Source organism: Amphiura filiformis, unplaced genomic scaffold (assembly GCF_039555335.1).
Source record: "Amphiura filiformis unplaced genomic scaffold, Afil_fr2py scaffold_45, whole genome shotgun sequence".
Lineage (NCBI taxonomy): Eukaryota > Metazoa > Echinodermata > Ophiuroidea > Amphilepidida > Amphiuridae > Amphiura > Amphiura filiformis.
Window position 1 is genome coordinate 784,453 of NW_027305509.1, and position 21,260 is coordinate 805,712.

At 37.4% G+C, this 21,260-nt stretch overlaps 1 protein-coding gene across 1 annotated transcript; it reads left to right on the top strand.

Moving 5' to 3' along the window:
- The first annotated feature begins 1,300 nt into the window (after window positions 1–1,300).
- On the top strand, window positions 1,301–19,715 carry LOC140144221 (uncharacterized). Its single transcript, XM_072166039.1, has 4 exons — window positions 1,301–1,559; window positions 9,281–9,470; window positions 11,943–12,110; window positions 13,251–19,715. The coding sequence occupies exons 1-4, from the start codon at window positions 1,311–1,313 to the stop codon at window positions 16,073–16,075; spliced, it is 3,432 nt and encodes a 1,143-aa protein (XP_072022140.1). The 5' UTR covers window positions 1,301–1,310; the 3' UTR covers window positions 16,076–19,715.
- Window positions 19,716–21,260: the final 1,545 nt, after the last annotated feature.

Sequence of the window (21,260 nt, forward strand, 5' to 3'; positions counted from 1 at the left end):
AAAGTTAAGTGTTCCGTTATGCCCCACCTTCCCCTAAACCTGCAAAAAACGAGCCAAAGTGCAGGCCCTATGACCCCGGGTTTACTACCTAGGCGTGAGATTATACTACCTTGGCGTGAGACCGTGAGAAAGTGACCCAATGCGTGAGACTCACGGCCAATGCGTGAGAGTTGACAGCCCTGCCCCCCCCCAAACGCGGTAAACCTTGTCATGTTCTCAATACCCTATCTCACTCATCTACTTAATTAGTGCATCTCATCATGTTCATATTCAGCTGGTGTGTTTAACTGTGATTTTATGACAGCATTTTATCTTGATGTATTGAATTTGCCCCTTATAATTTGGCTGGTCCAAATATTTATGTGCAATATTTTGTTATGTTATTTATTAATTACTGTTTATTAAATTAAATTCTTTAGTGCATCTGGTGTGTGGGGTGTGTGTGTGGAGGGCTGATAGTTCGGGTGTGAGTGTATGTAAGGTGTGTGTGTATGTAAGGGGGGTGTGTATGTAAGGTGTGTGTGTATGTAAGGTGTGTGTGGAGAATGTGGGAGTGTGTGAGCTGTGTGACTGAGATTTTGCCTCAACAAGTGCAATTAATTTCTTTGAGTAATTTTATGGTGTTTTCATGTAATTTTATATGTTTTTTATGTCTTTTAATGTAAACATTACAACTGTAATATTTCATGTAATTTGGCCTACGGGCCACGAATTTGAAATAAATTTAATCTGAATCTGAATCTGAATGTTGTAAATTTCACGTGGTCTTCATTTCGTATTTATTTGATTTGATTTACGTTGTGGCAAACCGCGACCGTACATTATGTGGACACGGTGCTTCCGATTAAAAAGGAATTTCTTCCGTCTAATCATGCAAATCTTTGCCTGTGATTGGACCGCCAATAACTACATGGCCGCCTACAGCGTCGGAAGTTCACGGTGTTAGGAAGGAAAGCCACGCATTTTGTACCCCGGGGGGGGTTCTTCCTGGTTGAAGGTATACGGGGATGTGCCACGGTTTTGGGGTACCTTTTCAGCGATTTTGGTATATCGATGGGTGGGTTTTCAGTGGATAACAATGTGCCCAATTGGGCGCATTTGGGCAAAAATGCCATTAAAGCGCCCAATTATGGCAAATTTGGGTGCTTTTTGGGTGCTTTTTCTTGAAAATTGGTATACTGATGGGTAGCAAAAACAGCAAAAAGTAGGTATAGAGAAAGTCAGCATCCGAAAGTCTGCGTGGCACACCCCCGTACAAAATTTTTCAAAGAACCCCCGGGTTTTGTACTGACTCTTCCAGCCATTTAAACATGGAAAATCCTGTTGAATTAAGTTGTACTGGTGTTCTCAATGAAGAGAGTCATGGTGGGCAAAGCGGTGCTACCCGTCAGGTCGAAGAAAGCGATTTTTACGCTCATAATGAGGAGCCTACAGCAGCCGATCATATTGTCGATAATTTCGGTTTCAGCACTGACATGACTGACACTGTGACTGTTCAACTTGAAAACACCGTTACGTATGAAGACAACGAGCAGCTTTATTCATCACCAGGCAAAAAGGTGAGGTCTGAATTTACCAGATAAAATTAGTGCAAGGAACTTAATACGATGTCCTCATTAGACTCGCAAGATTTCATATGGAAACAGTTCAGAAATTAATATGTCAGAAATTAATATTTTGTTCTGGGTCTGATTATTCGGACTAGCCGTTCCTATACATGTCCACAGACATGACAGACTTGTGTTTCCCATTTTGTGTGTAAATTTGATTTACACCCTTAAAAGACTTTGCGCCGCTTTTCCAAATAACAAATTTCAAAAACTATGCATATACCATTACCAGTTCCAATAATTGAAACTCCCGGCTCCGACTGGGAGTTCCAACAGGTACTGTGTATGTGTTTGTATGTGTTTAATGTGCATTCACATACACACTTAGCCGTCGGTACGAAGAAATCGTTGCTCCAAAAATGACTGCAAATTACACATTTGTAATAATTTTTCACAACAAAATGTGATATGGCTTATTCCATGAAGTTGGGGCACAGTACAAATTGGGAGAATTTTATAGTATAAATGCAGTTTAATATTTCTTATATGAACCTTTTCTCCTCAGTTGATATTTTCTAAATAGATATGAAGTTTAACTTTCATGTAAAAGTTACTTGAAAATTGTACCTATTATATTTTTTTATTTTTACGGGCCATTAAGTGGTTGGTGTCCAACACTTTTAGGGCAAAAATGTGACATAGAAAAAGCAAGTATGCGGAAGACAAATAAGTTCAAGTGTAACAGCAAACAGTCACAGTTTGACATAATATTACATGAATTAATGTTGGTAGTAACTAAAAAGTACATTTAAACAAAACAGAAACCAGTCAATTAAAATTTATGGGATGTCAAAATGAGCTTCCCGATGCTACACGCGGTGTCCAGAAAAATAAGTGTAGCATCGGTATAACAGCTCACCCACAGCACATACATGTATCATTCAAATCAATTTGTTTTGTGTTTTTATTGATGTAAACGTGTTTATAGGAAATTTGACCAGCATTTGTGCCTAAGCTCTTAGTCGTTTTTAAATTTCATGAGAAAATGTCACTGTGGTGTCCACGTGTAGCATCGGGAGATTTCAAACCATTATACTTGCTTACAGCAAGGTCAGTGCACATACTGACATGAATGGACTATTTTAAGATGTGACTGGGTAGGGGTTTTCAAGGGAACTTGATTTGAGGAGCTGCTATTTTACCAAAGAGTAAATATTTTGAAAAAATGGTGCGGTGTCCATGTAGCATCGGGATGTAGCATCGTGATCGAAGTATAGCATTGGGAAGTAAACAGTTAAAATTTATGTAATTTCTTCTTATATTTTGAAACTAGATGACAAACAACTAAACATATTAACTTTTGAGGGCAGGCAAACATTGTAAACTATTTATGTGTTCAATACAAATTTTTATGCACTATCAGACACGGTGTCCATGTAGCATCGGTACTCAGTTTTGTCAGTTTTATGTATTCACCAGTTTTTTAGGTATCGTTGTTTTATTTTTCTACAACTTTTAATGTCTGTAGGCCCAAATATAATTTTATAAATAACTTTACCACAAAGTATGATTACTTCTTGTGCAAAACTCACAATCCTACCGATTCTACAGGACACGGTGTCCAAGTAGCATCGGTAGAATTATGTTGAATTTTTGCAACAAAGGCAAGTTTTTTTACTTCTAGTTTCAAAATAAACTACCAGCTGTGAATCTAATACTTTCTGAACCATCCTAGGTAGCTGCAAATATATTCCTTGTGAATTTTAGATACAAAAAGAAATCAAACATAATTTTGAATAGATTTACCTGTCATCCTTCATTTTTGATGCCTCATAACTTTTGTTTCTGATTTAAGATAGTGTAATTGGTAATATTATGCGAATTTGCCATGGTAGGACATCATAAAAAAGTATTTTATTAAGACATGTCATGGACAGTATGTTTAAAATAGAGAGAGCTAGTATAAAATGGTGTCCATGTAGCATCGTGATATTTGCCTTGACTGCTGAACAACAAAGCACTACCACGAAATTCTGTACTTTCCAATGTAAAAAGATCACTTTTTTGTTGAAGTATGATAGTTGAAGTAACTAAAACACACATTACATTTAGAATTAAGTCATTTTGAAATTTTGACCCTTATGTCACACTTTGTGCCCCAACTTCATGGAGTTAGCCATATGAAAACACAGGTGAGCAATGTATGAATATATGGAGAGGTCAAACAGGTTGTTAATTATTGTCAATATTAATATTTTGTGACATTTATAATGAAAACAATTAACATTCTAGACACCCTATGGCACCTTCTACAACTTGAGAACAAGTCCTCAAACGTTCGAAATTTGTAGTTACTACAACTGTGCATATACATGTAAAACTGTACTCATTATTAGTCTCATAATGAGGATCAAAACCGTGCGAGGATCAGCATGATCAGTGACAGTGCTGTACGGTGCAAAAACTGATTGAGGAGCCAATGGCTCCTAACTTTATCAATTTAGGCGCCCAAATTTTGCTCCGGCATAAAAAAAACTGAGGCGCCAACTCATCGTATTCCAACTGCTCAAGTCATTCTGCCACAATGGTTTAAAACTACGGTAAATTTTAAGTTTTTTTAGGCTTACTTCCATTTCCAGTTCCATGACCTTACATAATTTACCACTAGTACTAACTTTATATTAGTACATCTGAGTTTGTTGTTTCATCCCTCCTCTTGTTCCCAAGAAGTTCATCAAATTCAAAGTTCTTTTTGACTTTAGTTTGACGCCACCTTCACTTACAAAAAACAGTAAAACTTTTGACCTAGATCCTATCCTATTCGCTGGCGATTAAAAGCTTCAATAGTTGGTCGCCATTGGCGCCAGGGATTAAATGTTTAGGCGCATCACAAAAAATTGGTCGCACCGTACAGCACTGGCGAGGATTCTTACAGTACGGTACCTAATTCTTGAAACGCAATGAATATATCATTTGGAATTTCGGCGAATAAAGATGATTTACATTGTAAGACGCCGTCTCTCTCACCGTGTCCCACAAAAATGATCACGAACTGTGACAAATAGAATCTAACGATTAGACTGCCATATCTGATATATCGGGAACTGTAATTTATGGCCATGTGTCTTGAACTCGCCCCATTTTGTGTTGCGCAGCCTTTTTGAGCTTATTTACGCCTTCCGAGGTTGACATAAAATTTTAAATACGCACTCCACCCCATGCAAACTATATACATTTCCTGAAAGGAAATTGCATGAGCAATCCAAATATGCCATTAAAAAAATTGTAGGGGGTATTGTTAAATTGTCCAGACTGAAATTGTCAGCTAAAATTTAACTTTTTCATTTTTCATCTTTCAAGACATATTTTTTTAACCTCTGCCCCTACATGTATCTTTAATTGCTCATCATATTTGAACTCCCCATGAAATTTCCCTTCAGAAAATGTATACTTGTATTTAAGGTAGGGTATATACCTATTTTATTACGGTTTCGGAAAATGACCTTTGACCCGTGACCTTTGACCCCACCTTTGACCTAAAACACAGCTTATCTAATACCTCTTTACTTGGGTCCAAGTTACATGGAGAGGGGCCTTATAATTTGCAAATGGGAGCAATTTAAAAATATAACTGCAATGCTCATGATGCTGTGCCTTCCATAGGGTTTATACAGCCCGCTTCCTCAGCCACCGCTTCTCAGCCACCGCCACTCTGAATAGTCCAAAAACAAATGGACATATCTCCAATACCCTAAAACACACATTAATGAATTTCGCACAGCATGCAGTATGGAGTTTCAGCTTTAAATTGACACCACACTTATGTCTGTAGTGTATGTGGTTGTCAAGTTATAAACATTTTTGGCGAAAGGATCTGGAAAAATGCAACGCCGCCACCCTTCGAGTTCAAAACACATGGCCTTAATATAGCAAAAACTTATTTAAAGTATATAAGGGCTATTTCATTATAAATGACAACATTGAGTCCCAAAAGGGGTCAAAATTCAAACTCATTTATTTCATGCAAATTCATTATCATTTCAAAGTTCAGATGGTGTGTCAATAATTCTCAAAATATTAGAGCGTCAAACCCTCAGGAACCATTAAAAAAATTAAATTGAATTTTTGCTGTGTAAAACATAGCTGCCGCCTGGAGGACATTTTTTAAACAATTTAATACACAACTTTGAAAGAGTACATATGTAACCAACATTGGGTTCATACTTATTCATATTTAGTCTGTAATAATTGTTGTATGTTCCTTTACACTTCAGTGTCTTAAATATGCCAGTTTCAATAAACAATTAGTAAATTGATACTAATCCAGATAAATGGTGCAAAATTACTACATATTTTAAGGATAAACTTTATCTTCACATGAAAAATTCATGAAATAGTCATTTTGTCCTGCCCAATAGCTACACTGATGCATAAGTGAGTATTCTGCGTCAATCTGTTGTACTAGTCATGGAAAACCTAAAATAAAAGACCTCTCCTGTGTCATTTGTTCTGGATAGGACACATTTTTTAACACATAATAAAGCATACTTTAACTTTAGAAATAGCTGCATCAATATTATTGCATCAATATTATTGCATAAAAGATCCCCAGCATTTAAAATCCACTACAAACAGGGTTAATATTCTGGTTAAATTAGGAATATTGCAATTTTTAGCTAACCAAGTTCAATGCAGAATAATATCATATGTGTTCTCAACAACTGGACAATAATTTGAACACTAAAGTGGTTTGTAAGCATAATTTGCAATAAAATGCAAAAATTTCTTGTGGGTTTGGCTCTTTGAAATTTTTATTTTTAGTTTGTTTACCAATTCATGGAAATGACATAATTGTGCTGGAGAGGACATTTGTTAAATTGCAAACAGAATCGTGGATACAGGCTTGCAAAAATGCAACAAATACCAAATCATGTGCCACCTTGGTAGAAGGAAGACCACTCTTCCTCTACAAATTTCACATTCTATGATATAATCCTTCTTATTTCAACAATTAGTAATTAACTTCAGTTCTGGAGAGGACAAATTTTTAACGCGGAACTGTGGTATCAAGAACAAGTGGTCTACTGTATGTAAAATAAATGAATTCCTCAATCAGTGCCCTGTCCCATCAATTGGTAATATAACACAGATTATACAGGTAGGGTAAGGTTTTATATTTCCTCTTTAGGGTCAGTCCATGTCAAAACAGACTGAGTGTACACCCACCCTCTTGGATTATGCTCTCCTTTGGCTCAGGGGTACCTTTCATGGACCCCTAGGTGAGGTCACAAGAAAAAATTCAAATTCAATTTCGTTTCCGAATGGCGGGCCATCTAAGTTTGGCGACCTTGACCAAAATTGGGAATTTAAGGTGTCCAAATGACAAAGCGCTCTCTTTGAGAGGCATTTTCTTCTTAATTAAATCAGTTGTGACCCTCTTTTGAATGTGGTCACTCACTGGCTGTGTCTGAAATGCCTAATGCCAAAAAAGATTGATTTCGAATTTCGTTGGGATTTCAGAGGGGGGGTCAAAATCAGCACTTCATACTGTTCAATCAAATTATCTTTGATTTTGAAGGACCCATGATAATGCCACAGTGCACTTATAGGTCCTAATTATGCTCAGAATGGATTAACCATGTGCCAATGTCTATGAGCAATTCACAAAAAGATAAATTTCTAGACCCCCTACAGAATTTTAGGCCCCCTAAAGTGGTTCAGCCACAAATGGCGCTTAAAATTAGCAAATTTTGACACCTAATAACTTTAGGTGTACACCAGATATGAATTTCTAGTCTTTTGCATCTGAAAGAATGTAGTCTAATGTTACTAGGAACATAAGATTTGTTTTGTATTTTTGTGTTTTGATATTTTCAAAAGGTCGTTGACCTATGAACATTTTTTCGTCATAGCGCCTCCTGAAAGGTCTGACACATAACAAACTATACATTTTTGGAATCCTCATGACCATACGAGTAATTTGATATATAACTTGACATAATTGGGAGCATTCTGAAAACTTGACCCCCATAACCTGTACTTTGCATGTGCATCGCTGCCAGGAAGTACATTTTTGATCCCCTTAAAAATCCATACAGAGGATTAGAAAGTAGTTTTTTCTTATTACTTGACTCAAGAGCAACTTGAAATATCAGGATAAATAATACAAATGGCTATAAAGTGATCAAAAATATAAAAAATATCATACTAAAATTGGCATTTTGTACCGTATCCTGTATGCATGGTATGTTAGGCAAAATGACTATTTTTGAAAGCGCCAACTTAATACTAAAACACAAAAAATACAAAACAAATCTTATGTTCCTAGTAACATTAAACTACATTCTTTCAGATGCAAAAGACTAGAAATTCATATCTGGTGTACACCTAAAGTTATTAGGGGTCAAAATTTGCCGACTTTAAGTGCCATTTGTGGCTGAACCACTTTAGGGGTGGCCTAAAATTCTGTAGGGGTCTAGAAATTTCTCTTTTTTTTTGAATTGCTCATAGACATTGGCATATGGTTAATCCATTCTGAACATAATTAGGACCTATAAGTGCACTGTGACATTATCATGGGTCCTTCAAAATCAAGATAATTTGATTGAACAGTACGAAGTGCTGATTTTGACCCCTCTGAAATCCCAACGAAATTCAAATCTATCTTTTTTGGCATTAGGTATTTCAGACACAGCCAGTGAGTGACCACATTCAAAAAGAGGATCACAACTGATTCAATTAAGAAGAAAGTGCCCCTCAAAGAGAGCACTTTGTCATTTGGACCCCTTAAATTCACAATTTTGGTCGAGGTCGCCAAACTTTGATTGCCCGCCATTCGCAAAAACTAAATGGAATTTGAATTTTTTCTTGTGACCTCACCTAGGGATCCATGAAAGGTACCCCTGAGCCAAAGGAGAGCAATATCCAAGAGGGTGGGTGTACACTCAATCTGTTTCGACATGGACTGACCCTTTAATGTTAACAAAAATGGAGGCATGAATTGGAGAGGACACTCATTTTTTTATTTAACGCAAAATGCCAATTTTGCAAGAATCTACGGAATTTTAACATTTTTGCACCAATTTTCACCATTCAACTTGCATGATGTTCCACACATATCATATTTTCATTGCAACAAGCACATTGCCATAGAATGTACCTAATTTTTCAAAGAATTAATTCAGAATACATGGGCAAAATGAAATGGGACTCCAAAATTGGGTTAAAATGTACCTTTTGGCAATTTTTTTAAACAAAAATAGACAGAATTCTGTAAAAATGCTCATGTAGCTTGTAGTTTGTGGCATACTTAGAATTAAGTTAATAACACTGCATTATCACCCTAATTATATCAACCAGATATGATAAAAGCCATTTTTGTGAACGTGTCATTTATAATGAAATAGCCCATAAAGCGCAGCTTTCTCCCGCGCATTTTGATACCTCTTTTGTTGCTCTACGATATCATTTGGTCGAGTTGTTGGCGCTTGAGTGGCTTCAAGTCAGATTTTGACAGTTGCACTTAAGTAGCTCCTATTCAGTTCCCGATATATATCTGACCATCTGTAATCGTTTCAATACTTTCTGGGTTGAGTTTATTTGGGTGCATTTCTGAGACATTTGGGTGTATTTCTAATACATTTGGGTGTATTCCTAATACATTTGGGACGGGTGTATTTCTGAGACATTTGGGTGTATTTCTAATACATTTGGGTGTCTTTTCATTTCAGACCGCCAACTTCACCTGTAAAGAGTGTAAGAGAGTGTTTGACGACAAAGCTAGCCTAGAGAAACATCAAGCTGAAATCTGCACAGAAACCACAGGGCACAATGAGGCTGAGAAACCCTTCGTCTGCTTAACATGTGGGAAACGATTCACCCAGCAGAGTAATCTAAGCACACATGAACAACGTCATAATGGTATGAAATCTCTCTAAAGTAGCTCTAACTCTCCATCCACAGTCAGTTTTTTGGGTGCATTCCTAATACATTTGGGTGTATTCCTAATACATTTGGGTGTATTCCTAATACATTTGGGTTTATTCCTAATACATTTGGGTGTATTCCTGATACATTTTGGTGTATTCCTGATACATTTGGGTGTATTCCTGATACATTTGGGTGTATTCCTAATACATTTAGGTGTTTCCTTACAATACATTGAATTTTGGGTTTATTCCTTTTTAAATACATTCTGGTGTATAAGAAAATAAAGACGAGAAACCCTTTGTTCAAAAGTAACCTAATATATTTAAGGTTAGCAACTTTTAAACTGTTGTGATTTGGTAGTTCACAGCATCTTGCGAATGGTAGTGAGCTTTGGCAAAATTTGCATCATTTCCAGTGTTCGATTTACTAGAAAAAAGTTACTTGCATTTGTGCAGGTAACATAGAAAATCTACCTGCACAAAGTGAAATTTTAAAGCACACAATTTAACCATAAAATAAGAAGTTTATGCTGTGAAACTAATCATCTTTTGTACTGATGAAAAAGTGAAAATTGTTGTCATTTCGTACATGTCGTAAGGGATATTTAATTACTTCTTTGATTTAGAGGCACATTGTAGGTTTCTGAATCCAACTATGTAATTTACCACTAAAATTCGGGCGAACTTCGCTATTCCGAAGATTCGCTAATCCGAAGGTTTGCTATTCTGAAGGTTCACTATTCCGAAAATTAAAAAGGTTCTCTATTACGAAGGTTCCCTATTTCAAAAAGGTTCTCTATTCCGAATATGAAAAATGGTTCTCTATTCCGAATATGAAAAAATGGGTTTTCTATTCCAAAAACGAAAAATGGTTCTCTATTCCGAATATGAAAAAGGGTTCTCCATTCCAATTTCCAAAATCTAAAAAAGGTTCTTCCGAAATATTATTATTATTAATTATTCCAAAATGAGGCCCGTAAAGGAAAGAAAAGAGCTTCTAAGTGGGTATGTAAACAGCTTTTAAATAAGCAAAGAAAAGATACCTTAATGGACCCATAAAAAAGAGACCTCGGAGGGCCCGTAAAAAGCAAAGAAGAGATATTTAGGGGTATTACACTCGATAAATTTGTGTCTATTTTGCATTTTTCTCAAAACTAATAACACAAGGGTAACAAAGTTACGTATATTATAGGGGCAAGGAATCCAATTACTACACTGGAATTTCAGTGACCCATGACAAGCGGTTCATTATTTATGATAAGAAAAGAGGTACCGCTAGGATGTACCTTATTTCCACTCATATTATACTGAACCGCTTGCCTTGAGTCACTGAAATTTCAGTATAGTAATTAGATTCCTTGCCCCAATAATATACATAACTTTTGTTACCAGTGTGTTATTATTTTTGAGAAAAATGCAAAAATAGTCACAATTTACCACAGGGGTGTAGTACCCCTTAAGCCTAATGGACAAGAAAAGAGACCTTTTTGAGTCATTTAACATGAGTTTGTTTTGGATTGCTCAACAGCGAACGTATAAAATGCATGATTCAAGAATGTTTACAGCTTGAGGATGATGGGTATATATTCCAGGGTCAGGTACAGTTGAGTATCGTCGGCATAAATTAGATGGTGAATATCATGATGAGCATTAGCGGAGCACTATACATAATAAAATCAAGTGGTCCTTTAACAGATCCTTGGGGAACACCCCAAGGTAGCGGGAAAGGATCAGAGTCTCAGAGATGGAATCTCCGATGACAACGGCTTGTTGGTGACTATCCAGATATGAAAGTAATGAAACACACCATTGTAAAGCAGTGCCATATATGCCATACCTCCTTTGGAATCTTTCAGATAACATGATGTGCTTTATTGTATCAAAGGCAGAGAAATAGTCGAGTAACAGAAGCACTGCTTGATGGCCTTTGTCAAGCGCAAGTAACAGGTCGTTGTAATACACAGCAGAGCAGTTTCCGTTGAATGGAATTGAGCGGTCATGATCCTTTCCAGGACTTTGCACATAATTGGCAGATTGGCGACAGGTCCATAGTTTTTTAACTCGTTTGGGTCGAGATTCTGTTTTTTCAAAAGCTGAAAATGTGCGATAATTTGAATGCAGTAGGCACTGTACCAGATGCAAGCGACAAGTTTGCGATTTTCTTGATATGTGGGAGCAGTACGTCAAGACACTCTTTGACCAGCCATGTTGGTATTGGATCAAGTTGGCAGCACTTAGGTGCACTCTCGTTGATGACATTTGGTTGTATTCCTAATACATTCGGGTGTATTCCTAATACATATGGGTGTATTCCTAATACATTTGGGTGTATTTCTAATTTTAATACATTTGGGTGTATTCACTAATATATTTGGGTGTATTCCTAATACATTTGGGTGTATTCCTAATGCATTTTGGGTGTATTCCTAATGCATTTTGGGTGTATTCTTTTACAAAATTTCAGGAGATAAACCTTTCAAGTGCCAGTATTGTGACCTAGTCTTTGCCAAAGCTTCCAATCTTCAGAGCCATGAAGCTAAACATACAGGACAAGGACGCTATCAGTGCCCATTCTGTGGAAAAGGCTACTCATTTCGATTTGAGCTTCAAAACCACATGCGTTCTCATCCAGGTAAGGCTACCGGTATATACAATTGGGCTATTCCAGTTTAAATCCATACACCCCCTTTGAAAGACATGACCTTAATCACCCACACAGGGGGTGTAGAATTCAAATGGAGTCTGCCATCCCATTTCAAATCTACATGTAGATCCCCTGTGTGGGAGATTAAAGTCATGTCTTCCATAAAGGGTATGAATTCTAACTGGAATAGTACATTGTACACTTAACCCGTAATATAAGGTAGTACTGTATAATTATGCCACTGACTCTGGTAGTGGTCATTAGGCTTAGCCAGTACATTGTAAGGCAGCAATGTATAATTATGCCACTGATTCTGATTCCAACTTAGAAGGCGGTAGTCTCAAATATATGGGGTGTAGTACCACCTTAACTGACCAAAAATAAGTCCAATATTGTATCGTAGTGGATAATGCGCCGGCATCCACTCCACAAAATATTTATCATTTATTCTCTAAGTCTAATTTTGGCCAATTCCACCGTTACGGACGTTACAGATACATGCAACTTGCAACTTTTAAGTGAATAGCACACATGTTTGCTGTTAGGATAACACTTTATTTCTTAGTAAGGTACTAGTACACACTCTAATGTTCAATATAATGAAGCAATTTTGTTTTGGCTTTCTTAGTTAATTAGCTACAGAAATTAGAAACGAGCGTTACGCGAAAGTGCCTGCCTTTTTGACAGATGGTACATATCCTTAAATCTCCATTCAGTTCCATGTTTTATTTTTTTCTGTTTTACTATATTGAGCAAGCCCTGACTCCATTCTATGTAAAAATGAAAAGCAAGTTTGAAATTAATACTCCTGTATCGTCCTACACTGTTGATTTAGTGTTACGGACGTTACATTTTATCTCAAATGTAACGTCCGTAACGTTTTTCACAATGAAAAAAGACTGTCAAGGTACTTCCTCAGATATTTTTCTTTACTACCTTGAAGTAGGTCTGACTTTTATCTATGGAAGCATGGTTAGCAAATTTGAAATAAATGCTCCTATTTTGAGAAATAATGTTCCAAAATTTTGTTACGGACGTTACAAAAGGCACTTTTGGCGTGGAATTGGCCTTTTTCAACCACTGAATAATAATAAAATAACCAGTATTGTTGTCCTTTGTTCTTTTTAGGAATCTCACCATATCGCCCGTACAAATGCCAGTATTGTGACAAGGCCTTCGCCAGAACCGCAAGTCGTAAAGCTCACTCCGTCATTCACACAGGAGAGCGCCCTCATGTCTGCAAAATCTGCAAGAAATCATTCCAATTCCTTTCGGAATTACAAAATCATAAATCAGCACATCCTACAATGCCAAAATCCTACGAGTGTTCTGAATGCGGGAAAAACTTTAACAGTGGCACAGTTTTGAAATTCCACGTACGAAGCTTTCATGCGCATAACAAACCAAGTACTCCGCTTTCGTGTACTATTTGCTTCAAGACTTTCAAACTTAGGTCATCGCTATGGCAACACAAAAATACCCATTTGGCGTCGTATTCATTTCCATGCGAGGAGACGGGTTGTAACAGAAAATTCAAAACGAAATCTCAACTGAAAGCACACATGATCGTGCATAACGGAGACAAAAACTTTTCATGTACTATCTGTGGGAGGCTGTTCTCGCGTAAAACGAACTTGCATGCACATATGAACACGCACGCACACAATGACGAACGTCCATACATCTGTCGTATATGTGGAAAGGGGTGCTTTTATAAAAGCGAGTTACATGTCCACGAGCGTTCTCACACCGGAGAGAAACCGTTTTCTTGTAAAATTTGTAACCAGAAGTTCTCGCAACGAGGGAATTTAAACCAGCATGAAGCTACGCACTCGGATGTCAAAATGCATACGTGTAATTACCAAGGCTGTACACGAGCATACAAGTTTCAGACCGATTTGCTGAAACATCAGAAGTTAAAACATTCAATATCAACTGAAGATAATGAATTTAGCGAAGAAAAGATTGAGAAAAGCGCCCCCACAGATAACAAATACCAGTGCAGTTCATGCGATAAGGTCTTTGTGTCAGGTTCAAGATTTAAGAACCATCACTGTGTCCCCAAAGTCAAGCCTGTGCCTAAAGTCAAACCGTTTGCTTGCAATAAATGCGATCAAAAATTTGAGAAAAGTTTCCAGCTTCAAAAGCACAGACGCCATCATACGGAATCGTTCAAGTGCAAGACATGCGACGTTGAGTTTGTAACGGAGCTTTTGCTTCAAGCTCATGAGAAAACGCACCAGAAAGAGTGTAAGGTGTGCAAGCTGGTTTTTAATGAAGAAAGCAGCTATAAAAAGCATCTAACTACACATACAATGAAAAAGAAAGACAGGAATATCACAAACCAGGAGCAGGATGGATCTCATGAATGCAGTGTTTGCGCTGAAATCTTTTCAAGTGCCCCCAACTTGAAGATGCATGAAGCTCGGATGCATGGGTTGTCACCGTTTCGATGCAAATTGTGCGTAGAAGGATTTCAACGTGCGAGTCAGCTGAAGGAGCATGAAGAAAGTCATCTGAAGGAAAGTAGACACAGATGCCATCATTGTCAAGAGCGGTTCTTGACCAAAGCCGACTTGACGCAACACTTGCCAGAACACACTAGAATAAGAAAATTCCGCTGCGAAAGATGTGGAGAGTTTTTCAACTTTAAGAAACAGTTACACGATCATGAATGCGAAACTGAGGGCACGTTGTCGTTCACGTGTTCTTTATGTGACGAAGTCTTTACGACTGTTGTACAGTTGGAAGATCACATGTCTGCGCATGCAAGTACGGAAACATTTGAATGCTCACAGTGTATGCGTGAATTCCTGGAATTACGCGCTTTACGTGAACATGAAACCAAATACAAAGATTTGGATCCTTACCCATGTGGTTATTGTGAGTTGCGATTTTCTACAAGCGAAGAGCAGGACACTCACACTGAAATTCACAAAACCATAAAATGTCAGTTTTGTAATGAATTTTTCTTCACTACGGAGGACTTGGAAGAACATGAGATTGTACATAACGAGTTTGAATGCGCAAAATGCTCCGGAGTGTTCACGTCACAGTCAAATCTGAAGTCTCATCGCAAAGTATGCAAATCTGATCGCAAAGATGCGAAATTGAAAGATGACGGTAGCATTGTATGCGATATCTGCAACAAGTCCTTCACTCAGTTAGGCAATATGCAGCGACATAAACGGAATATGCACGGAATTGAGACAGATGATTGTGAGGTAAAACGCAAAGGTGACGATGAAGACGGGTACGTGTGCGATATCTGCAACAAATCCTTCACGCAGTTAGGTAACATGGAACGACACAAACGTAATATTCATAAAATTGAGACAGATCGTCAAGTGACGAGACGGAGGGCTGATAACGAAGACAACGCCTTCTTTTGTGATGTCTGTGATCAATCCTTCACCAAATTAGGGAATATGCAAATGCACAAGCGAAACAAACACGGTATAGAACCGTACCAATGTGAAATTTGTGATGCCGATTTCAAGATTTTACTTGAACTAAAGCGCCACATAGCTGACGCACACCCAGAGGAATCACCGACTAAATTGCAGAATTTATCAGCAAGTGATTTTATTGAAACCAGAACAGCCTCAAAACAAGCTAAGGCACAAAAAATAAGCAATAACCATGACGACGAGCCCCAATCGCATAAAACAAAATCGGCTGCTAAGAGGAAAAATGAAGAGTCAAATTCAAAGCCAGGGACGAGAAATAGCAAAAGTCATGCCGTAAATGATAACACAGATGAGACCACGCCAAGGAAAACCAGAAAAGCTACAGCAGGTGAACGCAATCATCAGGTAGGGGGCGCTACATCAGGTGAAAGCAATCGTCAGGTAGGAGGAGCTGGTGTGAAAAAGGCACCATTCAAATGCCGCCATTGCGATATCAGATTTGCATCAGCGAATAAGAAAATACAGCATGAACAAACTCACTAAAGCCAAGAAAAATTAGTTTTGTTGTCCTCCACAACTTGAGGGAGTGGGCAGGGGAGAAACTTGTAAACAAATGAAGATATCTTACCCTTCCCAGAATCATTTTGCAACATGATACATCACCTCATTACATCAAATGATACTTCTATTACTTTGTACAGGTTCCATTTGTTTTCACGTTGCAAAACAGGTCGATAATCATGAAATAAACATAATTTGCAAGTTCTGGATGTGCTCTGTTCATCACACTTTTTGTCACTGTTGACACATGTTGCACTAGACTGCGCTGCATTCCTTTTTTTTTTTTTTTTTTTTTTTTTTTTTTTGATAAACAATTTATGCGTTTCCATGCATGAAACCATTTAAAATCTATGACGAAACACATCACATCTCCAGTGACTGCCCTGCCCAGAGAAAAAAGGACTGCGGTAGTTGGATATGACCTGTGTGACCCACCATATCTTAACATATAGACTCAACCTCTTTCATCTCGAATATGAGATGAATGTTAATGAAGTAAAATTAATGTGTGTGGTAATTCTTAACCAATAACAGACAGGCAATCATACATGTTTATGCATTAGCCCAACCCACTGTGTTCATGAACCCTTACCCAACCCACGTGGGGTAGCTCTATCTGGGTCAGGTAAAGTTTTATTCAGATTTCATTTGACAGCTTAACCATCGCGTATACGTGCGACACGTCAATCGTATACATTGGACCTTGTGCAAATAATACGCGCTGGACGGCTATTCAAACGGCTTAATTTGTAAAAACCACAGGATATGTGCATAAACAGCCAAGACAGCATTTTTAATGAGGTAACATCATACCCTCTATAGAGTGCATAGTTCATTGTATATTCGAAATACAGTAGACCATTTTTCTCATGGATAGCTGAGCTGTTGAATCAGAACAGGAATGATGAGTTTTCCATGGACAGGTCAGAGAGATTAATTTAGGGAATGATAAATTAAACTGGTCTACTACAGTAGACTAATGTTGCACTAGATAGCAAATAAGTACAGAAAATTGAAATGGAAGAAATGCATTATAGGAAGTGTAAGATATCATCTCTGCTAAACCAACAAAGCCTAATGATATTACACTTTGACATAATGTAAAATGCAAAAAAAAATCATTTCAGGAATTTCAATATTATGATAACATTTCTTTTATCCAATTAATTGAAATAATGGAAAAGAAGTGTTTTTTTTTTTTCTAGTTTTCGAAACTTTGGTTCAAGCAGTGGAGGACAACCAAACAATTAATTGTTGTGGTCTAAAGGGCTATTGGTAAAGACATAAATACTTATTGTTCTCAACTACAATCCATACACCCTATGGAAGACATGAACTTATTATCTTCCACATAGGGAGTGTGAACATCCATTCAAGTACCACCATTTGAAATTCACACTAGTTACCTGTGGGAGATTAGGTGAATGTCTTCCATAGGGGTGTATGGATTCCAACCGGAATAGTCAAAGTACATACTATTGTAAACTGATTGTAAATTTATAAAGTGCCTTGGTTTATTCAGCCCCAGAGGTTTGTACTAAAGACAGAAGGCAATTATAGGTACCAGCTGTTATGGTAGCGCACAATATACAGCCTGTCTCAAAAACAATTGTGCAAGTGAAAAGCGCCCTCTTTGGCAATTAGAAAATACTGTTATGACATGATGCTTACATCAAAGTCAAGGGCATAGTCTTAGCTCTCAAATGCCGTTTGTTCTGTTCAATTTGCATGGCATTTGAGAGCTAAGACTGAAGCTCCCTTGACGTTGATGTAAGCATCATGGCACAACAGTCTTCTCTAATTGCCAAAGAGGGTACTTTTCACTTGCACAATTTTTTTTTAGACAGACTGTAGAATGCAAAAATACTTCCTATATACCTTTGTACAGAAGCCAACCGTTTTTAATCTGTGATGAATCCACACTTTTAAAGACTAGCGTATATGTATACGCGATAGCAAACCCGCGTATGCGTGAGCGCATAAAATTCGTCATGCCTGGAACCTATGTGCATATGTTTACGAGTTGAATTCAGTATTTTGGAGGTAGGGGCTAAACATTGCCATTTTATTCTGTAGTACATTTTATTGCTGATATCAACATAGAAATCACCAATCATTTTGTGAGGCTGTATGGAAATGATTAACTGACATTCCTCATGCTTTGATCATGTGAATTATCTTTAGCTTGTTTTCGTTGTTGAAAGGGATTCAATCATGTTCCGCTGTTGTTCATACCGTTTAACAGCTCATGTCTGGTGCATCGTGTGATTTACTTCACTGCTGCCCTCGCGAAGTGAAGTAAACTACGCAAACGATGTGGACGCATCGTTGTTAAACAATGATAAACAACTGTGAAACATGATTGAATTCCTAATGCAAATACTGTCAAAATGTCTAGGGCAGCTGATGGTGTACAGGCACAACCCAACTTAGATTGGCATGCCAATGTACAAAATTATATTTTAAGAAATGTATAAATTATTTAAAAGAGTGTGCGTAGCCTTATTAATTTGTTTTACACATCTGGACCCATTTACAGCCTTACACATCACTGCGTCCGGCCACAATGATCCATTATGTTAAAATGTAAAAATGAGCTCGTTTTAAGTGCCACCTGAGTCTAAAGGACTCAACTATCCTTACAAAATAAATAGGCCTTGCCTACTGTATTGTTTCATCTAAACCGACCTCTTTTTTTTTACATAATGAGCCATTGTGACCAAACGCAATGATGTGTGATGCTAATCACGCTATAAATGTGTTAGGACTTAAAAGTTGTGGGACCTATGGTTTATAAATGTAGTTTTCAACAATATTCAACTGAAGAACATTTCAGTTTTAATACAGGGCTGTATATACATATTATTATATTTTAGTTTTTCACATTTTAATGGACTCTTGTCAAACTTGGAAAAGTAGGTGCACTCTGCATGTAATTTAAAATACACTGTGACCCACTTCAACCTGAATCTTCCACAGAGGGAGGGTGAGTTTCAATGGAGGTAGTTAATGTGTTGATTCCATTTAAAATTCATACTCCCCCTGTGGAAGATATTACCAAAATCTGTTGAGCACTTACGGATTGGCCCAATTCCAGGTTTATTCTTTGTGTAAGAGAGCATGAAATAATAGATTCAGGGTTAGGGTAATTAGGTTAGAATTAGGATTAGAGTTAGGATTTGTGTTTTGTGCTTTCTTACACGAAGGATACACCCAATTCCAAGTCGTGTGGTTCATTCAGCATGGACAGTGTACTACATGTATGTAACAAAATGTATTATGGCAAGTACGATCTATGTGTAAGAAAACTAATTTTATATCTATTCTGTACCATTTTATATTATGTATCTTATTCTTAGCGCTGTATTATCATTAATAATAATGTAAGGGCTTACATAACCAAGGACCATCAATGTCAGGATTTTTAAAAATCTATATATCGGCCACTCAATATCGATAAAAATCAATATATCGATTTTCCTCACAATTTTTGTGATCTGAAAATTCAAGTCACAAAGTAGAATATGGAATATAAACTTCCAACTGCAGTAAAGTGATCGATTCCAAAGGGTTTGAATCTTATGTTAGATTGGATCTTATGTTAGCATTTTTTTGGACCTGCGGCTTAGGCCTATTCTCCGTGCGGCCAATATTCCGGAAATTACGGTACTGTATTTAACTATTAATCATATTTGTATATGAAAACGCCAAAATAAAATTTCATTATGGTAATTTTGGTACCGTATCGTGTGTTACAATGGGCGAGCCCATTTGAAATCCATACACCCCTATGTGTATGGAAGACATAACCTTAATCTTCCACACAGGGAGTTTGAATTTCAATTGGGGTTACCTGAACAAGTGGCTCCATTTGAAATCCACACTCCCTGTGTGGGAGATTAAGGACATGTCTATTGTCTTCCATTTAGAGGAGTAAGGATTTCACCTGTAATAGCCTATTTGACCGATTGTAGTCAGTGATGCCAACGCCGCGCCTTAGGCGCACAATTGGGCTACTTGGCAATCACTTGCCGCTACTCAAAAAAGCATGCCGCTACTTGTCTAAAATTGGGCTACTTTTGCCAATCTCAGGCCGCAGCACTAATTTGATGTATTTTCCTTTCAATTAACCGATTTCTAAAGGTTTTGAGTCTTTGAAGCTCCAAATTGAAATTACAATGGGTTTTGTGACCATTTATTGATCGGTCAGTAACTTCCCAGTAAGTACCGGAAGTTTTAAAGTCAAGTGCTTTTCCGCCCAATTGGGTGTTTTCGCTTCTAAATTGCAAATCCGCCCAAATATCCGGTATTGGGCGCTTTTTTAGGAAGCTTGAAAAATTGGGCTACTTGAGAATCCTTTACCGCGGCCTGGCGAGTTAATGCGCCGCGCCTTGACGCTGAAAAGTTTTGGCAACACTGATTGTAGTCTCAGTGCAAGTTTGAAGGTGACAAGTGCCCATTTTCATTTTTGCAGTGAATAATTTACAATTTTTATCAAGTTGAATTCAGTGCAAAGATCATGGCAGGTTTTAAAATGGGCTGAATGGAATTTGTCCACTGTGATGTCAAGGGAGTATACCACTATAAGATTCCGCGGCCAAATGTGTAACCCGCAAAATAGTCCTCATAAAACGTAGAAATTGAGCTTTTTTTCAGCAAATAATGTGTCTGAGATACGTTTGTTTGATAACATTCTAAAGCTGAAACGGTTTTGATGAAATTACGTTCAGAAAAAATGATTTTAAATGTGTTCTGGCGGACTAATCGTGCATTTCATGTATCGATGTAAAAATCCCAAGAATTGAGCTTTCAACAGCTTTGAAATCACGGGATGGGGTAAAAATGTCAAATTTGCAAAAAACTGACATTGGCGATCTATGTGCAAAAGAAAATATATTAAAGCTTAAGGATCATCCCATAACCATGCCCAGTTTCATTGCTCTATCTATTGCAGGGAAATAATTAGAAGAGATTTCTGAGAGGCTTTTTTGCACATGTTTCAATGGGAAGCATAATGGTGGTGTGCCCCCTCAAGAGGTGTTCCAGTACAAATTATAAATGTAGCCATTGCAGATATGACTAGATACGATGAACTCAAACCCAAGTCTGACATTTTGAAAATCGAGCTCTTACCATTTTCATCATAGACCTGCACTTACGCAAAAGA

Excerpts from the sequence above, each read along its gene's own strand:
- LOC140144221 (XM_072166039.1), top strand. The coding sequence starts at position 1,311 with ATGGAAAATCCTGTTGAATTAAGTTGTACTGGTGTTCTCAATGAAGAG. Across the intron at positions 1,560-9,280 it reads ATTCATCACCAGGCAAAAAG|ACCGCCAACTTCACCTGTAA; the intron begins GTGAGGTCTGAA and ends TTTTCATTTCAG. Across the intron at positions 12,111-13,250 it reads CCACATGCGTTCTCATCCAG|GAATCTCACCATATCGCCCG; the intron begins GTAAGGCTACCG and ends TGTTCTTTTTAG.